The sequence below is a fragment of the Talpa europaea genome (genome assembly GCF_964194135.1).
Source record: "Talpa europaea genome assembly, chromosome: 9".
Classification (NCBI taxonomy): Eukaryota; Metazoa; Chordata; class Mammalia; order Eulipotyphla; family Talpidae; genus Talpa; species Talpa europaea.
In genome coordinates, this window is record NC_140076.1 from 10,130,172 (window position 1) to 10,142,217 (window position 12,046).

Below are 12,046 nucleotides of genomic sequence, written 5' to 3' on the forward strand. Positions count from 1 at the left end.
AGTGTACAGTGCACTCTGGAAAAGCCCAGCTGCAAGGACCAAGTCAGGCCCGTCCTAAGAGCAACAAAGGAGAGAGAGCGACAATTAGTTCTAAGTGGAGCACCAGATGCTGAGGGTGCTGGCTCCTTTCTTCTCTGGGCAGCTCCCTGGCAGCAAGCAGAGAGCAAGTCACAGACTCCAATGAAGGTAACAGGGAATGGTGTCACTATGGCTGAGCTGAGAGCAGATCTCCCCTTTTCCTGGGAATCCTCTCTTCTAACAGGCAAGTGCCCAACACTCACCTTGCCAAGCAAGTGGCAAAAGCTGATTCAGGGACGTGGGGCCCCCAGACTGGAAGGAGCCCATTGCACTTAGTGTTGGCGTTCTGGAGGGCGGCACTTTCCCACTCTTCCCGGCCTCGAGCCAACCTGGATTGGGAGGAGAGCATGGACAAGTGACTGCTGGAATTAATCTGGCAATCGGGCACCTGGGCATGTGGGGGTGGAGGAGGTTTGCCAACACTGAGGAAGTAAATTAGCCGAGGCTCCAGACTAAACAGACTTGCGCCATTTGCAACCCGGCCTTGGTAAATGCCAGCTTCACTGCTTCGAGGAAGCAAGACTGCTTTCATCAGCCCTGGGCCAAAAGCCCGGCAAGCCAGACGGCAGCACTTTGTGGCTCAGAGCACAACACTATGAGGCCCAGAAACCAAGGAACAGCCTTCACACCATAGGATCTGGGCCCCACCACCCCCAAACCCTGGGTCTCGGGCAGGCTGCCCACTCCTCTGACACAGGTCAGGTGTAGCAGGTGTGAGGGAGCAGTCTACTGGCAGAGCCACATCACGAGGGCCTACCTGACAGCAGCCAAGTGGCAGTCGTAGTGCACAATGTTGAAGTGGGACACAGTGCTGTAGCCCTGCTGTTTCCGGGGCTTATTCTCCATCTCCTCCAAGGCCACCCGCTTGGTGAAGGTATAAATGCCCAGGACCTTTGTGGGCTGCACATTCAACACAAAAATCAGAGATGAGGGAAGGCAGCTCTGGAAGGCAGGTGAAGCAGAGCAGAGGGAACCAAGCATTTGCCTTCCTAGGAAGGATGCATTCAGGGGAGTGGGTGATAGTCAGCACCTGGCTGGGCACAGCCCTAAAGAAATGAGAAGCAACCAAAATCAGGCAAGTGCCACGCAGATGCCAAGGCAAAATGTAAACCTTAATTGTCACTCTTTTTGCCTCATCTGAAAATGAAGAGGGAAAATGCCTCCGTGGGAAATGTCTTACATCTCAAAAAACTTAGCTGGCAGCCACCAGGAGCCTGTGGCAGCAGGACTCTAAAGGCTGCAGCCCAGGACTCTAGCCCTCCAAGTGTTGGGGAGGAAAAGGACACCTTTCAGGCTATCAAGACAGTGTTCCGAGGAAGCAAGGTCCTGCTCTCCTGGCAGCAGCAAGGTGTGTGACTAAAAGACCAGGCATGGAGTCAGAGGGGCCTGCACCAGGGTTCTGATTCTGTCACATGACCTATGTTTTCTCATTCATAAATTGGGGCTTTTTAAGGTTTAAGGACATAAATTTTCATAAGCTCTTGGCATGAGGCCTAGCACAGAGAAGACATCCAAGGAGAGAGAGTTCATCGAAGATGATGACAATAATGACAATGTTCAGCCAGTTTGCCTTTGTGCCTCCAAAGAGAACAGCTGGTCGAGATGCAGACCTATCTAAGAACACAGGCCTGCTGCAGGGAGGGATGCTGCTGGAGCGCGTCGTACCTGGAACTTGTAGCCTTCCCTGCAGATGCAGCACGTGAGGCCCGGCTCCTCAATCAGCTCCTCCATCTGCTTCAGGAGCGCCGTCTTGGTCACGACCTGGCCCTTTTCATTTGTCTGTGGGAAAACCCCGGGGGCACGTTAGAGATTTCCACGCTCCCTGCCCCAGCTTGTGGCCACTCAGGACAGGGCTGACCCACCACTGTGGGGGCTGCTGCAAGGAAAGGGCATCTCTTTGTTTTCTTTCTTTTTTTTTTTTTTTAAAAGATTGATTGATTGATTGATTGATTCATTCATTCATTCAAGCACTGGATACAGTCAGAAGCGCGGGAGGGTGAGAGAATTCACCAGAGCCAGAGCGGGGAGCAGAGCAGGCAGAAGGACCGAAGTACACTGCTGAGGGGAGCAGCGGGTGGCAGGAGAGGTCTGCGCGCCATGTGGGACCCTCCTCTGGTGGCCGGGGAGCAGCCGGGGATCGAACCGGCACTGCAGAGGCTGCGGGCAGCTTTGCAACCCAGAGCTCAACCGCTGCGCCACCGGGGAGGCCCTCTTAAGTTGGTTTCTAATGAGGATGAAGGCCCAGATTCCTCTGTTCTTCTCTCACAGGAACCAGTGAAGCAGGTGAAACCAGCTAGCTGGGACCCTTGCCAAGTTACCACTTGCCACCAAAAAAAGCCCCCTTTCTTTGTGCTACCACCCCCAGTCTCCGATGCCAAGGGCTGCTGCACAGACTTATTTACTGTCCCCATGGAAGCTCTAAAACCGCTGACACCCATTTGCTGGTCTGCAGGAGACTCCGTAGGACTGCTGCCTCCTCCACGGTGGCGACAGTGCTAAGAGTGGAGCCTCAGATCAAGCAGTCCTGGGTTCAAAATCCTGTCAACCATTTATTAGTTTTGAGTGTTGGCCAACTGACTGCACCTCTGAGCTTCAGTTTACCTGAAAAGTGGATATAATGACAGCAACCTCACAGAAAGACGAGGTTTTGACAAAATTTGACAAAATGCCTAAGCACAGCATATGGCAGAGCAAATCCTGGCTAAACTATCGTTATCATCACCACTTTCACTGTTTGTCCCCTGTGAAGTCATTTCACAAGAGTCTCGCCTATACAGCAAAGTAAGAACAGCCCTACCTTGAGGGTTGCTGGGAAAATTAAAGACAGTGAAGCATGGAACACTGTGCCAGGCAACCCGCTTCCCTCCTCCTCTGTGGACCGTGCCCCCATCCCAGCTGTTGGGATGCGCGGCTAACTGTGTCTGGGGCTCCGTCAGCAGTGTGTGCAAGAATGCAGGGCTCAGGAGTGGCTTTACCGTCATGCCCAGGGTGCCCAGCGCCTTCTGCCGCATCGCCATGGCCATTCGCTTCTTCTCTGCCCGGGTCTCCCTGCGGGCTGCATCAATCTTCTTGTTCACATCAGGGTGCTCCCTCAGAGCCTCCAGCAGGTTCTCAGCCAGGGTCCCGATGCCCTCATCGCTGGACACCTGCTCCAGCTTGTGCAGGTTTGTGATGGAGTCCGTGCCTATCAGAACCTGCTCGTGAGAGAGGAGACACGCATGCCGCAACCAGGTGGACAAGCCTTCTTCCCAAGAGCTTAAAGGGCTGGAAACATCAACCAGATGTGGACAGCCCCAGCATATACTCAGTTTCAACATGACCCTTTGATTCTACACTTCAAGCGATCTGGACAAATGGGCGAGGGTCCGGCTCTGCCCCTGACCTTTGACCAATCACTACAATCTTCAGCTTCAGGGTCCCTATCTATAAAATGGGGGCGATGGCAGGACTGCGGCAAGGGTTAAAGTGGACAACCATCAGTCCGATGTAAAGCCTCCAGCTCAGCGAAAAGGAGGGGGGCTCAGGTGAGATACCCTGGAGAAGCAGCACCAAGGAAGCCCAGCAGCCCGTGACATCCACAGGGTCCCAGCTAAGCTCTGCGTCTGGGGACGTTCCTCCTCTGGGCCTAGCAAGACAGGCGTGCAGACAATGCTAACCCAGAAGTGTAAGTACAAGCGGGAGTGGGCTAAGCAAAACCTTTTTCATAAAGTAGACAGGAACAAGAAGCCCTGTGCTTGAAGCCACTGGCAGTCACGGCTGTGCAGCCCTGAGCTCAACAGGGAAGCTGAGAACACTGAAGGCAGAGAGCGCCCAGCGTCACCAGAGTCCCCACCCTTCTAGCATAAGTGAGCAGAGGACAATCACTGCGCATCTGACCACAAACTGCGGACAACAGCGCCAACTTGCAATGCCAAAGCTCAGCACTCACCTCAGATCACTCACTAGCTCATAAATCCATTCTCATAGCAGGTACGCCCCAATTTTGTACCTCAGCAAAATTACATGCTATCTCATGTCTCACACTCCAAAATGCTGAACCCAGAGTTTGACTGCCTAGTGCACTCTTCCCCAGGCACCCCAAACTCAACAAGCTGGGTGTTTACTGTGTGCCTGTGCGCACACGCCCCCCAGATTCAGTCAATCTCCCAATCCCATTCATTCGACCTCCCAGGTCTCTGTGGAATCCAGCCACTGTCCACTTCACTGCCTGGTGCTGGCTGTGATCGTCCCACACTGAGGTAATAAAAGCTTACCAACTGTTTTCCCAATGTCACCATTGGCCAGAGGCACGGTCTTCAGCTGAAAATCTGCACTTGTCTCCTCAGAGAATGAGATTGGACCAGTGCTTATGTCTCCACCATCAGCTCTTGCCACAGCTCACCTCCAACATGCAATTGCTTCCAAACCCCGGAGCGCTTTAAGCTTTTGCCTGAGCCTTTGTAGATGCCACATTCCCTTCTAAAGTCCCTCTACACTTTGATGGGCTGACTGTGCAGTGCTCACTCTATGTGGCTGTATCTTCCGCCACAGAGTAAGCTACAGAGGCACAGGCTGTGACTGCCTTGATCATCACCAGTGTCACTGCCACCCAACACAGCACCAGGCACATGGCAGGCCCCAGACGTTACCGGAGGAGAAACTGGGTAGTGGTCTACATGGTTTCCCTATGTTATTCCTTAGCAAATGCATGTGACTCTGCAGTTACGTCAAATAAAAGCTTAACGTCAAAAGTTTAATTTAAAAAGTATATACACCTGGTCACCTAGGCTGGTTAGAATGTGTGAGGGCAGCAGAGACCTTAGCCGTGGGAAGGAGAGCAGGACGGGCGCAGAGTGGAATGGGTAGGCCTCTCTGAGCACAAAGCTTTCAGCTGCGTGAAGCAGAGCAGAAGATGGCAGCGATGGTATTACAAACGTCCCAGTCACTGTGGCCAGAAATCAAAACTAACAGACACTCTGCTTAACCAGCCTGCCACTCCCTCACAGTTCAACTGCTGCTTGGCTGGCTTGTGAGATAATGAAGCCTCTGTGAAAGAATGATTTGAATGAGAAAATCACAAATACGATGTACACCTCTCTACAAACACGAGATAAATGAGATGACTGCCAAGTCTTGTCTTCTCTAGAATTCTCATATACCAGGGCAAGTCATGGCTCAAAGCTAATCAAGGTGATTCTCTTCATCTGGTTGCAGGAGAGGAGAGCAAGTATATGGTTCCTTCACACATATGCCATCTCCCGAGCCGGTCCATGGGCAGCCGACTACACACCTGGGTGGCAGGGTGCTGGATGGCCAGTCCTCGAAGAAGTCTCAAGATAAACGGCAGGGCTGGACGAGACAAAAACTTTTTCCAGATGTCCGCATCCAAACTGCAAAGCAAAGGAAGATTTATTAGCAGGCCAGAGAGGCAAAGGCTACTTGGAAACCAGTTGCTGGTTCCGGCTTGTTAAACACACCCCTCCGAGTGGACCAGGACAAATCACAAAGGATCACTCGGCTCAGCTAGGAAGTCAGGTGGAAATGGGTCCTGTAAACAGAAATCGCAGCCCCCAAGAACTCTGCAAGGCTGAGTCGCCAGCTTGGGAGGGAGACGCCAAGGACAACAAAGGAAAACTGAAACTCCATGCCAAGGTGACAGAGGCCAGGAGAGGAGCCACTGACAGGACTGCTTCTTACTTCTTGGCACTGGGAATGTGCTTTTTCATGTAGTCAAGTGCACTCTGGGTAATTCCCTTCTGGAGAATCAGATCCTTCAGCTGATGTCCATTGCTGTTGTTCTTGATGCCAGCTGCTATTTTACAGAAGCAGTCCAGGAATACTTTATCATCACCGCTGTGGTCTTCATCATACCTGAGGGGAAAAGTAGAGTCTGAGGGTGGAAGGAGTAAGAACCTAAGCTGAGCATGTCATTCTCGTGGCTAGCAACCTTCAGGAGCCTATAGGACCACACCTACCTAAACTCCTTAGCACGACAGAGCCCCTCTGCCATCTGCCATCTCCCATCTCCCCAGCTCCCCTGTGTGGTCATGCTCCGGCCGTCCCACGTAACACCCTCCATCACACTCCCCACCTCACCAACCACATCACCATCTCTGCCAAGCTAATATAACATAGTATCTTTTCATCCTCGGCTTTACGATTTGAGTCCCTTAAGGAACACAAAGTCTTTCTTCTCACAAAACAGTCCAGAGTTTTTGTGCGGACCATCATTTATTCACATGAAATCCAAGCAACATACTTGTCAAAGCTGCAGTATGGTTTGAACCGCTCCACCAAGATTTGCATTTTCTCCACCTCTCCAAAGGAAAGGTATGGGATGATGCGAAGCAGGCCCTGGAGCACACTGGGATTGGAGCGAACAAAAGTGCTATTGATCTGGTCCAAGAGCATCACGAGCTGATCTTTGTCACCCGTCAGCAAGAGGTTGCCCTGCAGTAGGAAAAAGGATGGCCCATTAACTGGGTCAGGACTTCAGCAGCCGCTAACATTTACCTGACCTATCAGAGCCACCAGATGGAAGTCCTAGAAAAACTGCCTCAGCACTTGCTGTGGACAGTCAACAGGATGAGTCCCTGGTTATTCCCAGGTTTCTGGGATGGTTTTGTTAATAGTCTTGGGGGCTCAAAATACACCAATATAGTTTTCCTCCCATCCCCACTAGCAATGGAGAGTGCAGGTTTCAGTGTGACGGCAGATGGAGGGGTCTGGGCCCTGCTCACCTTGTCTTCACTCAGGGGCTCAGCATTGGACTCATCCAGAATGATCTCCATGATGCTAAGCACCTGTTCGGCCACAGCTGCACCACCGCTGTCCTTGCTTTCTTGTTCAGCTACCAGTGCCTACCGGAGAGGGAGACCCAGTCATTCTGAGGATAAGACACAACCACTCACCAATGATGGGATATGCTTCTCCAGGGAGGGGTCTGCTGCTCCTCATGATCTTACTTCCCAGAGACCCCGTGTGTGTTTGTGTGGGTTTTCAAGAACACCTCCCATTGGTGTGAGTATGGACTGTTTTAGGGACTAACTTCCTCTTGTCTCTGATCTGAAGTCAGAAAAAGGGTGCCATGGCAGCAGCACAGGGAGAAGGCTGCATAGGAAGGGACAGCCTGAATGCTTGAGCCTTGGGGCCAGTCAGCCAGACACACGAAGGGTCTTAAGAGGAAATCCATTTCATCTGAGTCCAGAATTAAGATGTCTTTCCCCAATTAAGGATTTCTAAGGCTCATTCTTTATCTTTTGCAGCCAACACTCTTACCAAGTTTAAAGTCCCCAGCATGACGTTCAAAGTGTTCATTTCCAGTTTGACCAGCTGCTGCCGGTTGACTTTCACCTTCACACAGTAACTGAACAGTTTCAACAGCACCTGACAAGAAAAGGCAGTCAAAACCCATGAGACCATCTGAGAGCAAAAGCTGTGGGGACAAACAAGGAGAGAAAGTCAAAGGGAAGAGCCACATACAATCAGCAGATTCCACCCCTGATAGCCAGAGGTCGGCAGGGACAGACATACTAAAGGGGACATGGGAAGGTGGAGACAAACTCAAACCAGCTTGGCAGTTTAAATAACAATGTTCTCCAGTGCTAGCGCCACCTCTAAAACAGTGACAGCAATTCCTAATGAAACAGGTGGCACTCTGTTCTCTTGGGGGAAGTTGCTATCCTAACTCCAAACTAACAGCAAGCAGATTCCAAAGCTCATAACTTGTGGGAACACAGAACCACAAAGATCATTTAGGACATGGATACAAGGATGCACATTCTCTAATTTCCTGGAGGACAAAATGATAGCACAGTATTTGGAATCCTCTACTCCTTACTAACAGGTAGATGAACAACTGGACACAGTCATGCAAGAAAGAGCTGCTTACAAAGCCTATTTTAAAAACTATACCACTTCCACTGCTGCTGCTGCTGCTGCTGCTGCTGCTGCTACTGAAAGACAAGTGCAGCTTTTTGGGAAAAGACAATTACACACTGATTCTGCAGGTAACTAGACAGACAGAGCAGAATGCGGTCATCACACTGGCTTTTCTGGGGGGTATGGACCAGGAAGAGGGAAGTGGAGGAAACCAGTCTAAAGTGTAGAAAACTCAGCGAAGCTGCCAAGTCCTTCACGGGCTTGCACTGGCTCATGGCACCATGCTGCCCTCTAGGGCTTAAAGGCACAGTGACCACGAGTCTCCTTACACAGAGGCCTTTCCCAAAGCAGAGGGGCTGGTCCACCTTACTGCCTTCAACTCACTGTTAGAAGGTGACGTCCCTGCTTGAAATCTTTGATCCCAGCGAGTCTGTTAAGCATGCACTCCAGGCCCCCACACTGGGCCATCACACTAGCCATCTTATATACTTCTTCTTCATCTTCTTCTTCATCTGGGAAGAAGGGAAGGTAACAGAAATGAAGGGGACGGTGGCGAGGGGACTGGAGAGAGCTCTTCCAGGCTGACCACCCCCTTTCCCACGGGACAGTAACACGGGCCAACACCGGCTATTGAAGTACACTCTCTCATGCCCAGTAGGCGCTTTAATCAATTACACTTACTCACACATGTGAAAATAAAAGCACGTACCACATCCACCAATGAAATAAAAAACTAAGCTAATGTGAATCTCAACTCAAGTTTGCTGCTGACTTTATTTTTTCCCAAGGTTTTTTTCCCCCCGTCCTCAGGGGTGTCTGAATCAGCTTTCAGAAAATCTTCCTCAGTTGGAGGAGAAGTAATCGCCCCTCAGTTCTGCCCTGGGGTAAAATGCCCCCAATACTCCTAAGTCCTAGGATATGAACTGTTCATTGACCTCAAGCCGTGAACCCAATGCGTAGCATTATCTGTGAAGAGTGTCTTACCTGTGGTGGAGTCCAGGGACTCGATAAACTCCTCAGTGGCATCGCCCAGCAGCCCCCGCATCCGGTAAACGATCCTCATGGGCTCTCCCTGAGTTGGAGAAAGCTGCTTGTAAACAAGTCCAGCAAATGCAAAGGCTCTGGTCTTGCTCAGAGTCTCAGTCATGTGGCCACTTCTATTTCTCTACAAGGTCTTAATCACAACACCCAGAACCTAAATATTCTGCCATTCACTTAGGGGAAAGGAAGCCAATTTTATTTAGTGTCTACTACAGGACAGGAATTGTGTGAAGCATTCTGTAGACACTATTTCATCTAATTTGATTATAACTATGTAGTGACTGTAAGATTATGCATGGAATGTTTTACCATATGTTGGGTCCTATGCTGCTCAAGCACTTCATATAACCTCACATATGGACAAACAGCTTGTTCAAAGTTACCCAGATATGAATCCAGGCCTATCCAAGCCTGAGCCTCCTTCAGGAATAGAAGCTCTCTCAGGGCAAGGGAGGCCACACTCAAAGAGTCAGGACAAACACAGAAAAGAAATAACACCAATCTTGGCCTCTGAAGATCCTGAGGTCGCCATACAACACGCAACAGAGAGAGGATGCATTCAATCACTAAACTGGGAGGATCCTGCGAGTTCATCATATGCCAGTGCTGAGTGAGGTACTCTGGCACTTAGGCACCACCATCATTCTAGAGATGTGAAATGAAGGCCTGGAGGTCCTCGCTGGGAAAAGTAAGTGGAGAGAATTCAAGCTGCGTGCCTCTAAGTCCTGCTTGGTTTCAGGAGACGAAGCCCAGATGGAGGGAGGGACCCTGCCGGAGGGCCAGCTCCAGAAGAATTTCCAGCCACAGAGGTTCAATGGGACTTCCCGAGAGAGAGAATGGCCATAGACCATGGACAGAAAGAGATAAAGAAAACAGAAGAGGCTCTAGTCAGTAGCTAAACAGGGAGGCTACTACCAGGGAAATTAAGAAAGAAGGGAAGCCAAAGAAGGCTGCGACAAACCGGACTTTTCCAGAGTAACCCAGCTCTGAGTGAGTGAGCACACAAACATGTGGCATGATCCCAACATCTACCTTGCCTCACCGTCCAAAAGGAGAGGTGTTTTGGGTGCTTTCTCTGGACTTCATTTAAAATGGTGCCCACAGACCTTTGTTCTCAATTTTTTATGTGATCAGGGAGGAAATCTGTATCATTCTGCTTTAATAACGAAAGGTGGGGAGAAGACGCACTGGACAAGGCTGCCTTCTGCACTGTGTGTCCCGCTGCCTGCAGCTACCCAACTACCAGCGCTCTCCCAGCAGTGAGCAGCGACCAGGAACCCCAGCACAGTGAGAGAGCAGAAAAGAGAAGCAAAATATGTAATATATTAAAGGCCAAAATGTACCAAGTATGCTGCCAATTTAGGTTTTTAAACTCTACAGAAATATTTGGGGTGAAGTCTAGAAAAGTTTCCTGTTAGTTTGCCATAAGTAAACTATTTATTTGATTCCTTTATCAAACATCCCCCTAGTGAAGCGACGGGAAGGAGAGAAAGAACTGAAGAGAAAGGAGAGCGTAAGATAAAAAAGGAAGGAAGCCAGGAGAGAGATCAGGAGCAGGAAGAGGAAGGCAGACTACCTGAGACTAAGAGGAGTGGACAAAGAGCAGCAAGACGACCCAAAGGGCCAGAACACATACTTCCTTCATTTTCTTTTTCCTCTCCTCAGGAATAACTGCCTGGTTGAGTCTCAGTTCCCCAACTTGTAAAAGAGAAGCTGTGCTCTCTTTGATAACAAGCCACTGGAACAGTGTTCTGAGAAGCTCCTCAGAGGGCGCCCACTAAAAGGTACAAGACAGCAAGGGTCTCCACCACAGAGCTTCCTCACACTGCTTAGTATGAGCTGTACAGCCAGATAATCCGTTCTCTCTCCCCTGAAGCTCTTCTACCTTCACTCAGCAGATACACAGAAGGTGAACAAGGTGGCTATTTTCCCCACACAACCGCAAAGGGGGGAAAGAAACCTCCAGAAGCTCTGCTAGCTACATGGTGATGAACAGCAGCTCTCTGGTACAGTTCACATTAAGTCAGGAAAGAAGAGATCAAGCACATACCTCATTCGTGGTACACCAAACCTTCTTGTACACCTCAGCCACAGGAAGGTCCAGACTAATGATTTTATTGTTCACTAGAAGCTGAACAGAAGAGGAGGTGAGGCTGTTATTCCAAATAATTGTAGGGCAAGTAAATGTCAAGATCAAGGGCACTTTATGGCAGTGGCTCGTGATCCATAATTCTAATGAGTCGTGGACCTATGACTCTTCCCCCCTGAAAACTACACATATGACCAACACAGAATTTTGTGCATAATTCAGGGCTTATAAATACCCTTAACCCAAACCATGGACTCTGAGATGAACAACCTCTGCTAAGGACCTTCGCCTATTCTGAGTCACTTCAGGCTCAGAACCCAAAAAAAGCAATTTTCTCTCTTTCACCTGACAGGCTTTTCACTCTACACATGCTAGCAAAGCTAGACCACAGAGGTTGTCTGCCAGAGGTATTAGGTACTGGCCAAACATCTGCATAGGGGCTAAAGTGCCAGTACTTAGGGAGTGTCATTAACTTGGAAAACCAGTGCCAGAGGAACCATGATAAAGCTCGTGCCAGGACCAGCAACAGTCACTAATGTGTGCTCACCAGGTGCCAGGAACTGGGCAGAGTCCCTTATAAGCGATTAATTTTAACACCAGGTGAAGAAGGTAGGTGGGACTAACCAGCCCCATTTTTGGATGAGGAACTGAAGCAAGCTACCTGCCCAGGCTAACCAGCTACTCAGAGGAAGAACCTATCTTTGATGGCAGCCCAAGCCCGTAATCACGGCAGCACCGTCCCGAGTTTGTTACCTCCATCCCACTGTCATCTTCCAGGAGTGCCACCAAGTCACAGTCCTGGCAAATCTTGTTCTTGATATCCCTCATAAGTGGCCCGATGCCTGGCTCGTTGCTGCTATACGGGTTTCCGGGCATCCTGCCCTGTAGGAAGTCTTCTTGCTGGGGATCCTTCTCCAGGGTCACAAAAAACTCGGTGACTTCATTCTCCTCCTAATGAACAGAAAGAAGGCTGCATCA

At 50.0% G+C, this 12,046-nt stretch overlaps 1 protein-coding gene across 1 annotated transcript in view; it reads right to left on the minus strand.

The window, feature by feature from the left end:
- UBR4 (ubiquitin protein ligase E3 component n-recognin 4) overlaps nt 1-12,046 on the minus strand; it is a gene marked incomplete at both ends in the record, with an annotated part of 112,579 nt that overhangs the window by 9,709 nt on the left and 90,824 nt on the right. The window contains 13 exons of the mRNA XM_084242876.1: nt 282-407; nt 836-978; nt 1,744-1,857; nt 3,054-3,272; nt 5,348-5,447; nt 5,755-5,928; nt 6,317-6,507; nt 6,798-6,917; nt 7,336-7,443; nt 8,323-8,450; nt 8,923-9,010; nt 11,030-11,110; nt 11,822-12,019. Of these exons, the coding sequence (XP_084099002.1) occupies nt 282-407; nt 836-978; nt 1,744-1,857; nt 3,054-3,272; nt 5,348-5,447; nt 5,755-5,928; nt 6,317-6,507; nt 6,798-6,917; nt 7,336-7,443; nt 8,323-8,450; nt 8,923-9,010; nt 11,030-11,110; nt 11,822-12,019 (1,790 nt within the window). The remainder of the gene's footprint in view (nt 1-281; nt 408-835; nt 979-1,743; nt 1,858-3,053; nt 3,273-5,347; nt 5,448-5,754; nt 5,929-6,316; nt 6,508-6,797; nt 6,918-7,335; nt 7,444-8,322; nt 8,451-8,922; nt 9,011-11,029; nt 11,111-11,821; nt 12,020-12,046) is intronic.